This window comes from Eschrichtius robustus, chromosome 6 (assembly GCF_028021215.1).
Source record: "Eschrichtius robustus isolate mEscRob2 chromosome 6, mEscRob2.pri, whole genome shotgun sequence".
Lineage (NCBI taxonomy): Eukaryota > Metazoa > Chordata > Mammalia > Artiodactyla > Eschrichtiidae > Eschrichtius > Eschrichtius robustus.
Genome location: NC_090829.1, coordinates 36,016,713 through 36,035,368, shown reverse-complemented (window position 1 = coordinate 36,035,368; position 18,656 = coordinate 36,016,713). Strand labels below are relative to the sequence as shown.

General features: G+C 36.9%; 1 protein-coding gene across 1 annotated transcript in view; it reads left to right on the top strand.

Annotated features, from left to right (window-relative positions):
- PLCH1 (phospholipase C eta 1) overlaps nt 1-18,656 on the top strand; it is a 227,094-nt gene that overhangs the window by 133,009 nt on the left and 75,429 nt on the right. Inside the window, exons 5-6 of the mRNA XM_068547370.1 lie at nt 364-494; nt 3,808-3,978. Coding sequence (XP_068403471.1) covers nt 364-494; nt 3,808-3,978 — 302 coding nt within the window. The remainder of the gene's footprint in view (nt 1-363; nt 495-3,807; nt 3,979-18,656) is intronic.

The following is an 18,656-nucleotide window of genomic DNA, read 5'->3' as shown; positions in this document are numbered from 1 at the left end:
AAAAAAAATACTGGATGAAAGGTCATAGATGGAGAAGATAAGGCCTAAATTTGGTATACATGGGGTCTCATCACATCATAGAGATGCTTTAACAGTTTGGATAAAATGTTAAGGAAGCTCCCAGAATAATATGGTTTGACTCTCATTTCCCAGTTGAGGGAATCACCTGTATGTGCTCTCCTTCCCCCAGTTCCTTTTGTTGTTGTCACTGTTAGTAGCTCACTAAAAGCCTGTGGATTGCAGGTCCTCCTCAAAAGAATTTCTTCTCAAGTTTGGTGTTAATGATAAATGTCCTTGTGAGTATTCTGTGAAAGCAGTTTTTATTTTGACGAAAATGCAAGTGTTTTTCTTGACCTTTCTGCAAGTGGGTGAAGCAGACCTTTGAGGAAGCTGATAAGAATGGTGATGGCTTATTGAACATTGAAGAGATACACCAATTGATGCACAAACTAAATGTCAATCTGCCCCGAAGAAAAGTCAGACAAATGTTTCAGGTATATTTTCACAATTGGATTGGCCTTATGTAAAATACACATTGGAGGTTATTGATATACTGAGGTATTTCAACAGGCTATTTTGTCTTGTTGGAAGCTAATATTACTACTCTGTATTGTTTTGTTTTTCTTTGAAGACAGAGGCATTTTATTTCATCAAGGAAAACTTCCTAAACTTAACGTGCATCCACAGTTTCACTTCCTAAAGTGCTTTGTTGTTGTTGTTGCCATTTTCAGAGAGTAATTCTAAGCATTTTACCTGACACTTAAATAACGGGGTAAATGGGATCAAGTCACTTGGAGAGGATGATAAGATCTCATCTACCAACCTCATGGTCTGTTGTGAGGATCAGAATAAAGACTGAGTAACGTGGCAAAATAGCACGTGTCGAAATCCTCAAGAGCCCTCTGTTTTGTTACAGAAGAGTTTAAGATTTAGAATCCGTGAGGCTTAGAAGTGCTGTATCACTTCTACCATTTAGGGAGCCCTCCAGAAGTTCACTCCACTGCTTGTTGGTGTTAGATGAGATGCTCTTTCCCTGTTGGTAAGTTCTGGAGGAATATCCATGGGCCCAAACTTATTCTGTGCCCCCCAGCTGGTATTGTACTCAGTCTTCCACCTAAGGTGCAAAAGTGAGTTCTGTTAAGTTAAAGTTGGTGCAAAGACATGTTAGATTATTAGTAATTAGTAGACTACTAATTTAGGAAATGCTCTTATTTGGAGATAAGTCATCTGTATAATCCATGTTTTGCAGTGATTTTCTAAGTGACTAGGTAGGTGATATTTTTAATGTGTAAAATTAAGTATAAGGGTTATATTTTATGATGTTTAATGTTTTATGCTTCCTTTGTTTTCTAACCTCGTGTTATCAAGAGATGGTAAGGGCAGAAGCAGCATGAGGGGTGAGTTGCAACAATGAATGGAAGATGGAGCATGGCTTCGATCTGTGACCTCTTACGGTCACAGGTCCTGTGGTCTTGTCCTTGGAAGCTGGAGATAGTTTGCACTGGGGGAACTTGGTCCCATTGCACTGAAGAGAAAGGAAAGAAGAGGAAGGAATGAGATAGTCTATAAAAGGAACCAGAGATGGAATGAGGACTTTGGAGGGGAAATGTGTTGTCACAGAGTGAATGGTCTTTAAACTATATGGAAAGGTTTGCCATGTTCTTGGCACTCCCTGTGACACCTTATATTTGTTCTGTTTCGAGCCCCACCTCCCCATGCGTTCCTTTCCATAGGAGATATTCATAGTACTGGAGAGATAGCTCTGATTAAATCAGAGAGGCCACGCTTAAATAGGAGGGCAAAGTCTATACCTACAAAAATAATGATTTGGGGGGTAATTTTTGGAAATAAGATAGAGAAGTAACATAAGATATTGAACTATTTTTACTTCTATATTTTTTCCTCCTTCAGACACATTTTATCTCTAATACACTAAGTATTTTAGAGGGTAAACCGGGAAATGTTCATGTCAAAAGTCTTGTAAGTTCAAAGTTAATGCTTTAGAGAAGTTTTAAGAAAACATTAAGGTCTCTTTTTATGACCTTGGATTTAAAGACTGAAAGACTTCTCAAGCCGGGAGTGACTAGAGAAGCAGCTGGGCTTCTATTGTATGTAGAATATTTCTATCATAGGTCTTGCATGTAGCGGAGTTCTGTGAGTGCTCAGGGTGGAGTGATGGAAACAAAGATCTTAGTATTATTTTAAGGAACTTTTTTTTTTTTTAATGAATTGCTGTTAAAGACATTAAAGCCTTCCTGGAATTTTCTTTGCCTTTTTGTTGCAGTGCAAGATTCAACTGGTTTTTTTAAAAAAAATAATCTTTTAAGGTATGGATAGCTTCTTTTGAAGTCTTTGATGCTATTGCTTAAACCTTAGAGTTTTACTGTTCTTAATGGTTTAGGCATTTCCAAGGAAGTCTTGAAAAATGTATCATCTCTCGATCCAGGGTTAGATAATTTTGAAACAAAGTTATGGCAGAAATGTGAACATTAGACCTACTTTCTTTGGATGCAAAGACTACAACCAAGAGCCTCCAACACCAAAAATGTTGGTATTCTGTAGACCAATGTGTCTCTGCCTTTAAAATGACAGAAGGTACACCAACAGCATCACAAAGAAACAGTGTACGATTTAAATATTGGTCTAAGTGTTTGCTCATAATTGACCCAAAGTTAGCAAAGTTTAAAAAAGTATATTTTTATACACACTTTGACTTTCAAAACTGTATTTAAAACCACATACCAGCTGACTGTATGTCACAACATCTATGAATTTCAAAATGCCATTCAGTCCCTGTCAGTTTTTGCTCAGCTACAACTGTGTTCACTTAAAAGAAAGGAGATCATGGAAATGGATTGGTTACTCATTATATATCCCCAACAGTTTTATGGTCTTATGACAAACTCAGCCAATCCGAAGGCAGGTACGTGGCGAAAGATCCTTGCTCAATAATTACTAGGAACAAATAATTTCAACTAGCGATCAGTCCAGATGGATTTTTCAGGCTTTTATGGAGGAAAAGGTACCAATGATGCTGATGGCTGTAAGAGCAATAAGCTACCTGTGCAGAATTAAGAGAGATTCTATTATAGGTAAAAATTATTTGATTGAATCGCAGTTCAGAAGCTGATGAGAGACTAGAATTTTCATCATGTATTAATTTTCATCATGTATTTAATTTTCATTAAATGTATTTTCTCTCTTTTGTTCTTGATTAGTCTTGTCCAAAATTTCTTTTATTAGTTTTGTCAAAAGACCAGCTTTTTGTTTAATTGCTCACCTTTGATGTTATATCTGCTTGTTTTCTATTTCATTGCTTTCTGCTTTTGTTTATAATTTATTTCCTTCTATTTTCTTTAGCTTAACTTTTTTCTAGCGTTTGGAGTTGAATTATTAGCTTCTCTGATTTTAATCTACCTTGCTTATACATTGAAAACTTCAAGTTTCCCTCTAACTACTGCATCACACAAGTTGTACGTGGTGCATGCGTTTACTTCTGTATGTTTCATTTCCTATTTAGAAATGTGTATTTTCCAGACACAGTTTTTTTTAAGCTTTGTTGGTTGCTTTATAAACTCACTGTGATCAGAGAAATTAGTTTTTATGAGGTTGATTCTTTATAATTTGAAACTTTTTTTGGCCTAATATATAGTCAGTTTTTAAATTGATCCATGTGTGCTTGAAAAGAACTTGTTTACCATTTGTGAAATGTGTATTAGCCTTTTTTATAGTAAATATTATTTCCGGCTACTGAATTTCCTATTTCAAACTCTCACACTGCCTTATTATTTTCTATGCCTCTTTCAGGAAGCTGATACAGATGAGAATCAGGGAACTTTGACATTTGAAGAGTTCTGTGTTTTTTACAAAATGATGTCATTGAGACGGGACCTTTATTTGCTGCTTTTGAGCTACAGTGACAAGAAAGATCACCTAACTGTGGAAGAACTGGCTCAGTTTTTGAAGGTGGAGCAAAAGGTATCATTAGACTGTTAAACTGAATGTTTACTTAAAAATACTTGTGAAAGATACATGAGTTTTTCTTGAAGTTGGGTGTAGGTATACTTTAAATTTAGGATAGAGGGGTAAATATCACAATTCCACAAAAATCTTATCTATGAGTTATTTAAAATGTGTTTCCAGCATCTTTAAAGAGGGAGTGACAAATTGAACACTTATACAATTTTTAACCTTAAATATGCATATTTTTCCACAGAGTAGTGACAATTAACTCACGTGTTTCCTTTCAGATACCATGGTAATGTTTTCTTTATAGTAATAATATAGCTAGATGCTTATTAACTATGACATAATTCTTAACTAGCAATATAGTAATTCATTGGTAAATGTCTTCCTTCATACCTTACCCTGTGCATCTCTTTCATTTTGGCTGAGCTGTATACTATATAATAAACCAGTAATAGTAAGTAAATCACTTTTCTGAGTTCTGTGAGTCATTCTAGCGAATCTTGGAAACTGAGTTGTGGGAATTGACAAAGACTTTCTCCTTAATGAAACAAACTCTAAGCAGGCTCTTTTGAGCCATTTTTTCAAAGGTTCCATCCTTTGGCCTTGTCCTTAAGAGTCCAGTTGTAGCAAGAATCCTAAGTCAGTTTAACCAGAATCTCCATCCTCGATATCTAATCGCCCTCAATATCTGATAAAGTTCCTTGCCTACCACTATTCCCTGGGTGATATTTGATCACCCTGGCCTGCATTTCAGGAAGAATCCTGTTAGGTCGGGTTAGCCAGAATCCCCTCTTATGCCTCCACTGACCCCTACCTTGCTCCTTGGCTATAAATCCCCACTTGTATTCGAAAATAAGCCAGTTCTATACTGAGCTCTCTTTTTCCGTTTTGCAATAGTTACTGATTAAAATCTATTTTTACTGTTTTAAGTAATGTCCAAAACTCCCAAATTTGTAGTAGGCCAGGCAGAAGTGGGGGTAGCCTGAGCACCTCATTTGCGGCTGGCATCTGAAGTGGGGTTAGTCTGTGGGACTGAGCCCTGTAGGGTCTAATGCTAACTCCAGATGGTTAATGTCATAACTGAATTGCATTGTTGGATACCCACTTAGTGTCGGAGAATCAGAAAGTTGGTGGTGTCAGAAAAAAGACACTAGACCTGGTAATATTTTACTTTATCCCATTACCACAATCACATACATTTTAGGAATTACAGATTCAGATTTTATACATTTTGTTGTTGCTTTAAGGATTAAGCCAGATAGTGTTAGCAAAATGTTTTATCAAAATCAGTTATTTTAGTTTGATAATTTGGCAAAGGCAGAGATTCTCCATTAACAAAGTTAGCTCTTAAGATAGGCAGAAAATGGGAATGGGGTAATAGAAGAATTATTTTTCCCCAGAGAACATACCCTTTCTAAATCTCTATTCCCTGTTTTCCTGCAATTATAACTACTCCTGCACTGTCATCAGAAGAACTCTTCCCAGTACAGTGGAAAGAACCTTAGACCAGGGGTACAGAAAATCTGCGTTTCATATCCTGCAAGCATTATCGGTTGGAGAATCTTGCGCAGGCCAATCAGTATTGTTTCTGAGCCTTGGTTTCCTGATCTGTACAAAGGGGGGCTGATACCTACCTTTCTTTTTATTTAATAAATTAAAAAAACTTTTTTATTTATTTATGGCTGTGTTGGGTCTTCGTTTCTGTGCGAGGGCTTTCTCTAGTTGCGGCAAGCGGGGGCCACTCTTCATCGCAGTGCGCGGGCCTTTCACTGTCACGGCCTCTCTTGTTGCGGGGCACAGGCTCCAGACGCACAGGCTCAATAGTTGTGGCTCACGGGCCTAGTTGCTCCGCGGCATGTGGGATCTTCCCAGACCAGGGCTAGAACCCGTGTCCCCTGCATTGGCAGGCAGATTCTCAACCACTGTGCCACCAGGGAAGCCCGATACCTACCTTTCTTATCTCACAATGTCAGATTGAAAATTTATTGGGATGATGAATGTGAAAGCCCTTTGACAGAGATATTCAGAAGCACAGAAGTGTGAGAAATTAAAATGTTAAAAGAAAGTGACTTCAAATTCATTTGTGCTAGTGGAATTTACCCAATCCATTTGAATAGCAATAGTGGGTGTCACTTGCTAAGGGGCATATGTTTCTTCCCTCCTTTTGTTATATTGACATTCAACCGTAAATTTTAGTTGGGGAAAACAGAAGCCAGTGTTCTGTGACATCTGCTCCTGGAAGATGATTACACGTTTCCAGTTTAATTTTCTAAACTAGCCTGAAGCTACATATAGGTATAATGTGAAAGAAATTTTTTAAAATTATCATATATCAAGAGGCATAAACCATAAAGGAAAATATTAATGTCCTGAAACTTTATATGTGGTCCAATATATCAAACATCATAAAATGAATGTCAAATACAAACTCAGAAAATATTTATAATATACAAAAGAGAGAAATAGTGAACTTCCTTAATATGGAAAGTGCTCTCATAGACTATTTAGGGAAAAGATGACTCCCCAATAGAAAAATGTGCAAAACATTTGAAACATATAAAAAAAATTGCACGTCTGTGATCTATTAAAAATGTTCATCCTTCACTAGTAATTTAAAAATGTGAACTAAAACAGACTTGTTTTGAATTTTACTTTTTACTTTAATATGCTTCTGCATTATTTCCATTAAAAAAAATTTTTTTATTGGAGTATAGTTGATTTACAATGTTAAGAGACCATTTTTCACCCAGCAAATTAGTAAAGGTTAAAAAAATATACTACCAAACATGGTGTCCGTTTCTTATATTTCTGGTGAAGCTGGGGAATGGTACAGTCTTTTTATGGGCAGTTTTATCATTAAATTTTATATAATATATAAAATTTTTACCAATCCATTTTACATCTAGTAATTCATCCTAAGGAAATAATTGTGTAGAGGAAAACAAAGTTATAAAGTAGTGCATTTCAGCATTCTTTAAAACAGAGAAAAATTGGACATGATCTAAAAGTGCAGCAGGAGGGTCATTAGTCAAGAGTTTTGTGGGGTTTTGAGTTTCAAAATGGGATTTTCACAGTGGAACGAATCTGAGGCAATTTGATAATCCATATGGCAGTAATTCATTTGTTTCTGATGGCGTAAGATTTGTGTAGACACCAGAGTATTCCAATTTTACAGATTTACTCAGTTGTGAAATGAAATATCACTGCTGGCCACATATGCTGTCCGGGATTATGGGAGTTCAAATATTGGCCTGTGAGTCAGATTTTTATTCCACTGAAGCTCTTTGCAAATTGAATTTATGCCTCTGACAGGTCCAATTGCTGTTTGATTAGGACTTTCATCCTTAAAATATGATGTGCTAAGGTAAATTCTTACTGTCTTTTATATCTGTGAAGAAGTGCCAGTTAAGGAAGAAGCCGGTTGGCTGAGGTTTCTCTTCCGTTGCTTCCTTACATCCACAGATCAAGATCACAGATGTCCATTAGTCTGTGGTTCCAGAGTACGAGAGTTGGTTGAGGCTCTTTGTTTAATTTTTTCCCCTGTTTGCCGAAAAGCAACCTTCATCTCCTCCAGAGTTCCTATCCATTTTTTGGCACAGGCGCTGAATGTGTTTTGAGTTCAATTCGTTTCAGAGTTTTGATTCAGGAGTGAGAAATTGATTTCATTCCCCCCACTCTCCTTGACAACCTTTCTTAGCAAGGCTCTACCTTCTTTTAATCTTTTTGTTTCTCATGGATTGAAGAGTGAGGAAGAGAAGGCAGGAATATTGAAGAGCCCTTACAGTTTGCAAACCCTTCTAGCTGTTAACCAAGAGCAAAAGCTACTTCCATAGATAAGTCAAAAGCAGATTTCTATTTATGTAGTGTTTTTATCTGAAATATGCATGTGGATGGTTAATTCCAGGGGAGTTTTGGGAACTTTTCTGATCCCATGCTACAGCGCCCTCTTCTTACTGAACTTTATGACATAGACCTATACATTAGCCCTTTGTGGTGGTTCTAACAGTTGCTCATTTTGCTTTTTTATTCTTTCTGCTGAAATATTTCCTTGATTCTTCTGATCCAATTATAGATGTCATTTGTTCCCTCTCCCTTCATTACCCTTTACTGAATCCAGACTGGTTTGGTGAGAGTCATGGTCATTCTAATCTTACCTCTCTTGTGAGAAATAATTATAAATTCTTCTTTGCTATAAGTACCCCTTTCTGGTGCTAGTGTACCTTTATCTTTTTTTTTTTAAAGCATTCTCCTCATCATAAAAGCATTCCTTTAAGAGGCTTTCCTGAATTTGTTTCATTTTTCTTAATTATTCACAGTTAAAGCAGTGAGAGACTGTTCAGAGTAATTATGTCTTGTAATATTTTTTCTCCCTTGAATATAGTTCCCAAATGACATTTTTCTGTGAAATAGTCATGTATTTAAATGCTTTGAAATTTGTGGATTAATTTTTGGATGAGTGAGAGTAGCCATTTTGGGGAGATAAATAACTATCATGGTTGTCTTATTCAGCTGGAAACTGAATGACCACTCATTTAGAGAGGTTTCTCTACTCCCTGCTGAAATTACCCAAAAATACAGTAAAAAGACCTCTCCCCCCTGTAAAACCACAAGGACAAAGAGGATAGGAGAGGAAACAGAAACAACAAAATCTTAAAACTTGTCTGATCCAAAAGAGACCCCAGAGCACTGAAACTCAAGCCCACGGAGCAAGAAACCACGAAGCATGTTCACTTGCCCAGAAGAACCCAAGAAAGATCAAAAATGAAATTCACATGATACTCTGAAAACAGGAGAAGAGCAGGGGTTGAAAACACAAGCACCAGTTGGAAGTCTGATCCAGATGTAGTTAGGGCTCCAGATTCTCTCCCCTACCTCTTGCAGCAGGACAGCTGTCCCTTCTCCACCCTGGCATAAAACTGAAAATAAGAGCTGGAGGAGGACAGACCAGAAGAATTTGGGCTGAGGCATACCAGGCACACCTGAGTGTGGGCACTGAAACATGGGGAACGTGGCAGATGGTTTATAAAGATGGCTACAGTAGCTCCCACATCCCTGTATGTGTGTGGCTTTGCAGCGTGACATTGCCTCTCCTCCCATCAAGAGGTGGAGTCTATTTTTCTGCCCCTTGAATCTGGGCTGGCTTTGTGACCTGGTTTGACTAATGGATTGTAGCAGAATTGATGTACAAGGAACATAGGCTTCAGGGAGCCTTGGCAGTTCCACTCTTGCCCTGTTGGGGCTGTGAGACTATCATGTGAGGAAGCGAGAGGAGGAGAGACCACGTGAAGAGGCCCAGCCAACAGCCAGCACCAGCCACAGTCATGTTGGTGAGGCCATTTTGGACCATCTGACTGTAGTCACCTGACTAGATGCCTGCAGTCACGTGAGTAACCCCTAGGTGAAAACACAATAACCGTGTGGCCGGACTCAGTCCCACTTACCATCCTACACAATTGTGAACAAGTATTGATAAGTGGTGGTGGTTTTAAGTTTCTAAGTTTTGGGAGGTTTGTTTCACAAAAATAGATATGAATACAAAGATTAAGTGAACATTTATGCATTGAAGTGTGAGAGCAATAACCCTCTTCCAAGGTTCAGGTCCCAGGTTTATCCCTTCCAAGTAGGACATTGGAAAAATTTCCTTAGAGGCATATTACAGACTATAGTGGGTTGAATAGTAGCCTGAAAAGATACGTCCAAGTCCTTAACTCCAAGTATCTGTAAATGTGACCTTATTTGGAAGTAGGGTCTATGTAGATGTACTTAAGGATGTTAAGATGAAATTATCCTACATTTTGTGTGGACCCTAAATCCAATGATGAGTGTTCTTATAAGCAACAGAAAAGAGGACATAGACACACAGAGGGAAGGTGGCTGTGTGAAGATGGAAGCAGGTTGTAGTTATGAAGCTCCAAGCCAAGGAATGCCAAGATTTGCCAGCAGCCATCAGAAGCAAGGGGAGAGGTATGGAATAGATTCTCCCTCCAAGTCTCCAGAGGGAATCATCCCTTTTAACACCTTGATTTTGGACTTCTGTCCTCCAGGACTGAGAGAGAATAAGTTTCTGTTGTTTTCAGCCCTGAGTTTGTGGTACTTTATTATAGCAGCCCTAGGAAACTAACACACCAACCCAAGGAAAAAAAACCCCTAAAGATATTTACATCAGAATTTTCCTGAGTCCAGCCAGAGAATTCTACAATGAAGCCCACTAGTCAGTAAGCTCTGCTCATGAATACAGAGCTTCCAGCCCATTTTTTCTTGCCTTAGTTTGAAATAGGTTTTTAAATAGTCGATTTAAAAAATGGGTTTTAAATAACCAAGGCTTACCACGTTTGAGGAAATTCTCTGCTATAAAAAAGAGACAAAGGCAAACAAATAGAATCAAGAAAGTTGGAGGAAATAGAGGCAATGCAGGGAGAAGGAAACTTTAAAAACTGACATTAATACAGCAGAGCGATTAAAAAAGTTTCAGCCATGAAGCAAGAGAAAGATGCTATGAGAAAAGAAGATTCAGAGGAAGAAGAGAGCAGAGAACTAAATTCATTAGTTGGCTTAGAAGATAAAGTTGAGAAAATTGTCCCAAAAGGAGAACAAACAGGAGAGAAATGGAAAAAACATAAGGAAATTAGTAGATCGATCCTGAAGGTCCACTATCTGAATAACAGGAGTTACAGAAAAAGATAAGAAAAAATAGAAGGGAGGATATTATCAAATAAGTAATACAAAAAATGATTAGCACCAAAAGGGAGGAATGTCTAAATTGGCAGGGTCCACTGAGTGCCAAACACAGTGAATGTAGAAAGATCCACGCAGAGACAAATCAAAGTGAAATTTTGCAATGCCAAGGATAAAATGAAACCCTAAAGACTTGCAGAAAGGGGGAAAAAAAAGCCTTATCAAATTAATGAACAAAGACAGGTCCTGTAAAAAGGATTGGAATCAGAATGGCATCAGACTTCTCAACAGCAACTCTGGAAGCCAAAAAACATGAAGCAGTGATTTCCGACCTAGAACTTTCTACCTGGTCAATTTGTCAACCAAATGTGTGCACAGAATAAAAAACACACATAACACACACAAGAATATGTGCAAGAAATAAATAATTTACCTCTCAAGTGCTCTTTGATAAGAGTGACAGAATGAAATTGGGACAAAAAGCTGAGTGAAATTTTAGAACTCAACCAGCCTGGAAGAAGGAGGACCTTTATAGTGGAAAAAATGGAATTCATGGATTCCCTCTTGCCTTTGATGTGGAAAATTATACCAAGAGACCATTAGAGTCATTGGGAAGAATTTGTGATAGGGACATTACAAATTAAACGAATGGATGGGAATTCCAGCAGTTAAATCAGAAAAAAATTCTATAAGAATAGAAACACAATCAGATTATACAATAGACCTAATGTTAACATTTGCATATTCAGGACAATTTACATACTGAATTGTAGTTTAATAAAAGTTAAGATATAACTGTATTGGGAGGATGGATAGAGTGTGAAAGTTAGTTTTGCTGGCCCAAAAGAGTTGTCTTTATTTAAAAACAATAAAAAGTTAAGAGATAATGTTTAAAGTGTATGAAATAGAAAATAGCATCATTAGCATAATAATTAGGAGTATAAAGACTCATTCCACAAGAAATATCTAGAGATGTTGGCATTATTACCTCTGGACAGTGGCTCTGCGAATAGAGGGGGAATTCTGCTTTTAGTCATAAGCGTCTCTGTTTTGAGTGACTTAATTATGGATATGTTACTTTGGTAAAAATAAATGGAAGAGAGTTTAGGAACGTTAAAATTCTTTGCGAATTATTTTATGATTTTGTGTTTCGTGTGTTTTGGGAGTCATTCCAATCTGGAATCATCAAAGAGGTCAAATTATGATAACTGATTTGAAAGTTGCAAAAATTTCAAAAGTTAAGATCCGGGAGTTTCAGCTATACTGAAAAAATAATCACTTTTAAAAGTAAGTATTTCAATTTCTTAGTAGAAATAAAGAAAACACCCAGACAGTAGATACAATGTAAAAGAAAAAGCTTTGGACTTGAATTGAGGAGGTTGAAATTTGAACTTTGGTGCTGCCTTTTAATGATTTTATGACTTTGGTCCTGATAATTAACCATTCTCAATGTCAGTTTTCCTACCTACAGGATGAGGATAAAGATACTAAGTTTACAAGAACTATTTAAGATTATGGATGTAAAAGCTTTTTATAAACTGCATAGCATTGACTACATTATATAAACGTAATCAAGTTTTCCTCAAGTTCTTCTTTTAGCACAAATTGCCCTGTATAGGAAAAACAATCACTAGTGTTAAGAGGCAGTGAGTGGCTCAGATATTGATAGCAAACAAGACTTTCAAGTGAACTCCATGGGAAACAGGGAGAAAATGTTTCTATTTCACCTTATCAGCCATGTCAAATAGAAAGCAAAACAAGGGTAAAAAGAACAATAAAGAGCATTAAACTATGTTAAACCTTCATTCATACAGTAAAATCCCAATGTAACTTTCAAAGTGAGGTCTGAAAAAGTCAATTATGTAAAATGCAAGATTTTGCTATTGGGAAGTTAATTAAATGAAAGCAGAGATGGTGGAAGGATGGGAGCAGATTGACTTACATTTCAATTCTCATTGTTATAGGTTTTAATGTATTTCACTGAGTTAATCCTTAATACTTGAATTTTGGATTAGCTCCCATGAATTCTTATATGGTGCCCAGGAAATTGTGGGCTTCCTAGAATGCCTCCTGATATTTTCACCAATTTAATGAATACTTTTCAAATATGATGATTTTTGTTAACACATTCTGCTTTGTATTTTGAGCTAGTAACATGTTCTCATTGGCAATTAGCTCCATCCCAGGATGCCGGGGGTTTTTTTTTTGTTGGCTTGAATTTTTTTAGATCTCATGGGCTCCTGGTAGACTACTTGAGTCTAGTGCAAGGTCCCAACATCTCTGAACAAATGGCCTCGTAAACCAAATAATTGCAATGTAAATTCAGTCTTTCAATGGCACATACAATTTTTATCAATTTGGTTCTTTCTATTTTGTGAGAAATTATTTATCTTTTAGACTGCACGTGATAAGTCTCTCTAGCTTATAGCAGACAAATTAATGAGCTGCTTAAAGCCAGACTAGGTCAGTTGAGTTCCTCGCAGGTAGCATGGTTTCATTTATATATGGTATTTTCGGGTGGTGTCTGGTAATGTAGGCCTCTGCATGCAGTAAAGGTTATAAAATTTACTCAAAGAATGTGTTAGCCTTTATGCAGCTAGTTTTAGGGGAAAAAAAGCATTCTGTGCTCTTTCAAACATGCAAAAAATGGTTGCATAACAGAGCTTTTTTTTTCCCCTGCAATAAGTTAAATGCTATTAAATAGTTTGAATTAGATTTCACTAAAGCATAGGTATTGAACCTAAGAGATAATGGAATTTTTGAGAATATCATTGAAATATAAAATACTGGCTCCAAAGTTAGCTTCCTCTATCATTAGTATATTTATTTATTGATTGATTGATCTTTTTTTATTTAAAAAAATTTTTTTAATACAGCAAGTTCTTATTATCTGTTTTATACACATCAGTGTATACATGTCAATCCCAATCTCCCAATTCATCCCACCACCCTCCCCCCCACTTTCCCCCCTTGGTGTCCATACGTTTGTTCTCTACATCTGTGTCTCTATTTCTGCCTTTTCATCTGTACCATTCATCTGTACCATTTTTCTAGGTTCCACATATATGCATTAATATACAATATTTGTTTTTCTCTTTCTGACTTACTTCACTCTGTATGACATTCTCTAGGTCCATCCACATCTCAACAAATGACCCAGTTTCATTCCTTTTTATGACTGAGTAACATTCCATTGTACATATGTACCACATCTTCTTTATCCATCCGTCTGTCAATGGGCATTTAGGTTGCTTCCATGACCTGGCTATTGTAAATAGTGCTGCAATGAACATTGTGGTACATGACTCTTTTTGAATTATGGTTTTCTCAGGGTATATGCCCAGTAGTGGGATTGCTGGGTCATATGGTAGTTCTATTTTTAGTTTTTTAAGGACCCTCCATACTGTTCTCCATGGTGGCTGTATCAATTTACATTCCCACCGACAGTGCAAGAGGGTTCCTTTTCTCCACACCCACTCCACACTTGTTGTTTGTAGATTTTCTGATGATGCCCATTCTATTTTTTTTAAATTTATTTATTTAATTTTTATTTTTGGCTGCGTTGGGTCTTCGTTGCTGCATGCGGGCTTTCTCTAGTTGCAGGGAGCAGGGGCTACTCTTCGTTGCGGTGTGCCGACTTCTCATTGCAGTGGCTTCTCTTGTTGCAGAGCACGGGCTCTAGGTGTGCGGGCTTCAGTAGTTGTGGCTTGTGGGCTTCAGGAGTTGTGGCTTGCGGGCTCTAGAGCACAGGCTCAGTAGTTGTGGCACACGGGCTTAGTTACTCCACGGCATGTGGGATCTTCCTGGACCAGGGCTCAAACCCGTGTCCCCTGCATTGGCAGGCGGATTCTTAACCACTGCGCCACCAGGGAAGCCCAGTGATGCCCATTCTGACTGGTGTGAGGTGATACCTCATTGTAGTTTTGATTTGCATTTCTCTAATAATTAGTGATGTTGAGCAGCTTTTCATGTGCCTCTTGGCCATCTGTATGTCTTCTTTGGAGGAATGTCTATTTAGGTCTTCTGCCCAATTTTGGATTGGGTTGTTTGTTTTTTTTTAATATTGAGCTGCATGAGCTGTTTATATATTTTGGAGATTAATCCTTTGTCTATTGATTTCTTTGCAAATATTTTCTCCCATTCTGAGGGTTGTCTTTTCATGTTGTTTATAGTTTCCTTTGCTGTGCAAAAGCTTTTAAGTTTCATTCGGTCCCATTTGTTTATTTTTGTTTTTATTTCCATTTCTCTAGGAGGTGGGTCAAAAAAATGTTGTTGTGATTTATGTCAAAGAGTGTTCTTCCTACATTTTACTGTAAAAGTTTTATAGTGTCCGGTCTTACATTTAGGCCTTTAATCCATTTTGAGTTTATTTTTGTGTATGGTGTTAGGGTGTGCTGTAATTTCATACTTGTACATGTAGCTGTCCAGTTTTCCCAGCACCACTTATTGAAGAGACTGTCTTTTCTCCATTGAATATCCTTGCCTCCTTTGTCATAGATTAGTTGTCCATATGTGTGTGGGTTTATCTCTGGGCTTTCTATCCTTTTCCATTGATATATATTTCTGTTTTTGTGCCAGTACCATATTGTCTTGATTACTGTAGCTTTGTAGTATAGTCTGAAGTCAGGGAGTCTCATTCCTCCAGCTCCGTTTTTTCCCCACAAGATTGCTTTGGCTATTTGGGGTCCTTTGTATCTCCATACAAATTTTAAGATTTTTTGTTCCAGTTCTGTAAAAAATGCCATTGGTAATTTGATAGGGATTGCATTGAATCTGTAGGTGGCTTTGGGTAGTATAGTCATTTTCACAATATTGATTCTTCCAATCCAAGAACATGGTATATCTCTCCATCTGTTTGTGTCATCTTTTATTTCTTTCATCAGTGTCTTATAGTTTTCTGCATGTAGGTCTTTTACCTCCTTAGGTTGGTTTATTCCTAGGTATCTTATTCTTTTTGTTGCAGTGGTAAATGGGATTGTTTCCTTAATTTCTCTTTCTAATCTTTTGTTGTTAGTGTATAGGAATGCAAGAGATTTCTGGGCATTAATTTTGTATCCTGCAACTTTACCAAATTCATTGATTAGGTCTAGTAGTTTTCTGGTGGCATCTTCAGGATTTTCTATGTATAGTATCATGTCATCTGCAAACAGTGACAGTTTTACTTCTTCTTTTCCAATTTCTATTCCTTTTATTTCTTTTTCTTCTCTGATTGCTGTGGCTAGGACTTCCAAAACTATGTTGAATAATAGTAGTGAGAGTGGACATCCTTGTCTTGTTCCTGATCTTAGAGGAAATGCTTTCAGTTTTTCACCATTGAGAATGATGTTTGCTGTGGGTTTGTCATATATGGCCTTTATTATATTGAGGTAGGTTCCCTCTCTGCCCACCTTCTGGAGAGTTTTTATCAGAAATGGGTGTTGAATATTGTCAGAAGCTTTTTCTGTGTCTATTTAGATGATCATATGGTTGTTTTTTATTTTTTTCACACACACACTGTATTTTATTTTTACAAGAGATAAATAGACTGACACCAAGCATTGTAAATGGATGACCACAACAAAAGCAACAATGATTGCAATTACCAAACATGAAACTCACTCATACTATGTCATAATACTGACATTCAGTCCAGTAATCCTCCACTGTAACAGCTCCTTTACTTTGCAGTGAAAATTGATTTGTATATTCTTTGCGTCTGAGTTCTTGTGGGATTTTTATTTTTTATTCAAACAGAAAGTCACAAAAATTATAATCATCCTCATCAGTTCACTCAGTCCCATGTAATTAATTTTTTTTTTTCATCTTGATCTTTTGTTAGCCCTTTTATGAGTTCATCAGTTTTTCATTAGAGTTCTGAAAATGCTTATTCATTCAGTTCAGCAGTACAGTCAGTTACCAGAAACCTGTACTTGTCAGAGTCTTTTCCATGAATTCCTTGAAGATGAAACCCTTTTATAGGAACATATTTGCAAAAGCATCAGAGTACACCCAGAACTGTCTGTAAATGACAAAAGACTTAAAAATGACCATGCTTAAAGATTTGAGGAAAGTTCATAATAATGCAATTGACAAGGAAATTTAGTTATTTCTGAGATATACATTTTAAAGTAATAACTAGAATTATGACTTATAACATTATACCAGAATACATACAATTTTTAGAAATTTCATGTAATGTCTGAAAATTTTATATTAACATATTTCCATACAAATAACCCAAAGAAAGTTTACTATTAGGTGTTTTGTTTGTTTGTTTTTTTATATGCAGGTTCTTATTAGTCATCAGTTTTATACACATCAGTGTATACATGTCAATCCCAGTCGCCCAATTCAGCACACCACCATCCCCACCCCACCGCGGTTTTCCCCCCTTGGTGTCCATACGTTTGTTCTCTACATCTGTGTCTCAACTTCTGCCCTGCAAACCGGTTCATCTGTACCATTTTTCTAGGTTCCACATACATGCATTAATATACGATATTTGTTTTTCTCTTTCTGATTTACTTCACTCTGTATGACAGTCTCTAGATCCATCCATGTCTCAACAAATGACCCAATTTCGTTCCTTTTTATGGCTGAGTAATATTCCATTGTATATATGTATCACAACTTCTTTATCCATTCGTCTGTTGATGGGCATTTAGGTTGCATCCATGACCTGGCTATTGTAAATAGTGCTGCAATGAACATTGGGGTGCATGTGTCTTTTTGAATTATGGTTTTCTCTGGGTATATGCCCAGTAGTGGGATTGCTGGATCATATGGTAAATCTATTTTTAGTTTTTTAAGGAACCTCCATACTGTACTCCATAGTGGCTGTATCAATTTACATTCCCACCAACAGTGCAAGAGGGTTCCCTTTTCTCCACACCCTCTCCAGCATTTGTTGTTTGTAGATTTTCTGATGATGCCCCTTCTAACTGGTGTGAGGTGATACCTCATTGTAGTTTTGATTTGCAGTTCTCTAATAATTAGTGATGTTGAGCATCTTTTCATGTGCTTCGTGGCCGTCTGTATGTCTTCTTTGGAGAAATGTCTATTTAGGTCTTCTGCCCATTTTTGGACTGGGTTGTTTGTTTCTTTAATATTGAGCTGAATGAGCTGTTTATATATTTTGGAAATTAATCCTTTGTCCATTGATTCATTTGCAAATATTTTCTCCCATTCTGAGGGTTGTCTTTTCGTCTTGTTTATGGTTTCCTTTGCTTTGCAAAAGCTTTGAAGTTTCATTAGGTCCCACTTGTTTATTTTTGTTTTTATTTCCATTACTCTTGGAGGTGGATCAAAAAAGATCTTGCTGTCATTTATGTCAAAGAGTGTTCTTCCTATGTTTTCCTGTAAGAGTTTTATAGTGTCCAGTCTTACATTTAGGTCTCGAATCCATTTTGAGTTTATTTTTGTGTGGTGTTAGGGAGTGTTCTAATTTCATTCTTTTACATGTAGCTGTCCAGTTTTCCCAGCACCACTTATTGAAGAGACTGTCTTTTTGCCATTGTATATCTTTACCTCCTTTGTCGTAGATTAGTTGACCATAGGTGCGTGGGTTTATCTCTGGGCTGTCTTGTTCCATTGATCTATGTTTCTGTTTTTGTGCCAGTACCATATTGTCTTGATTACTGTAGCTTTGTAGTATAGTCTGAAGTCAGGGAGTCCCATTCCTCCAGCTCCGTTTTTTTCCCTCAAGACTGCTTTGGCTATTTGGGGTCTTTTGTGTCTCCATACAAATTTTAAGATGATTTGTTCTAGTTCTGTAAAAAATGCCATTGGTAATTTGATAGGGATTGCATTGAATCTGTAGGCTGCTTTGGGTAATATAGTCATTTTCACAATATTGATTCTTTCAATCCAAGAACATGCTATATCTCTCCATCTGTTGGTATCATCTTTAATTTCTTTCATCAGTGTCTTATAGTTTTCTGCATACAGGTCTTTTGTCTCCCTAGGTAGGTTTATTCCTAGGTATTTTATTCTTTTTGTTGCAGTAGTAAATGGGAGTGTTTCCATAATTCCTC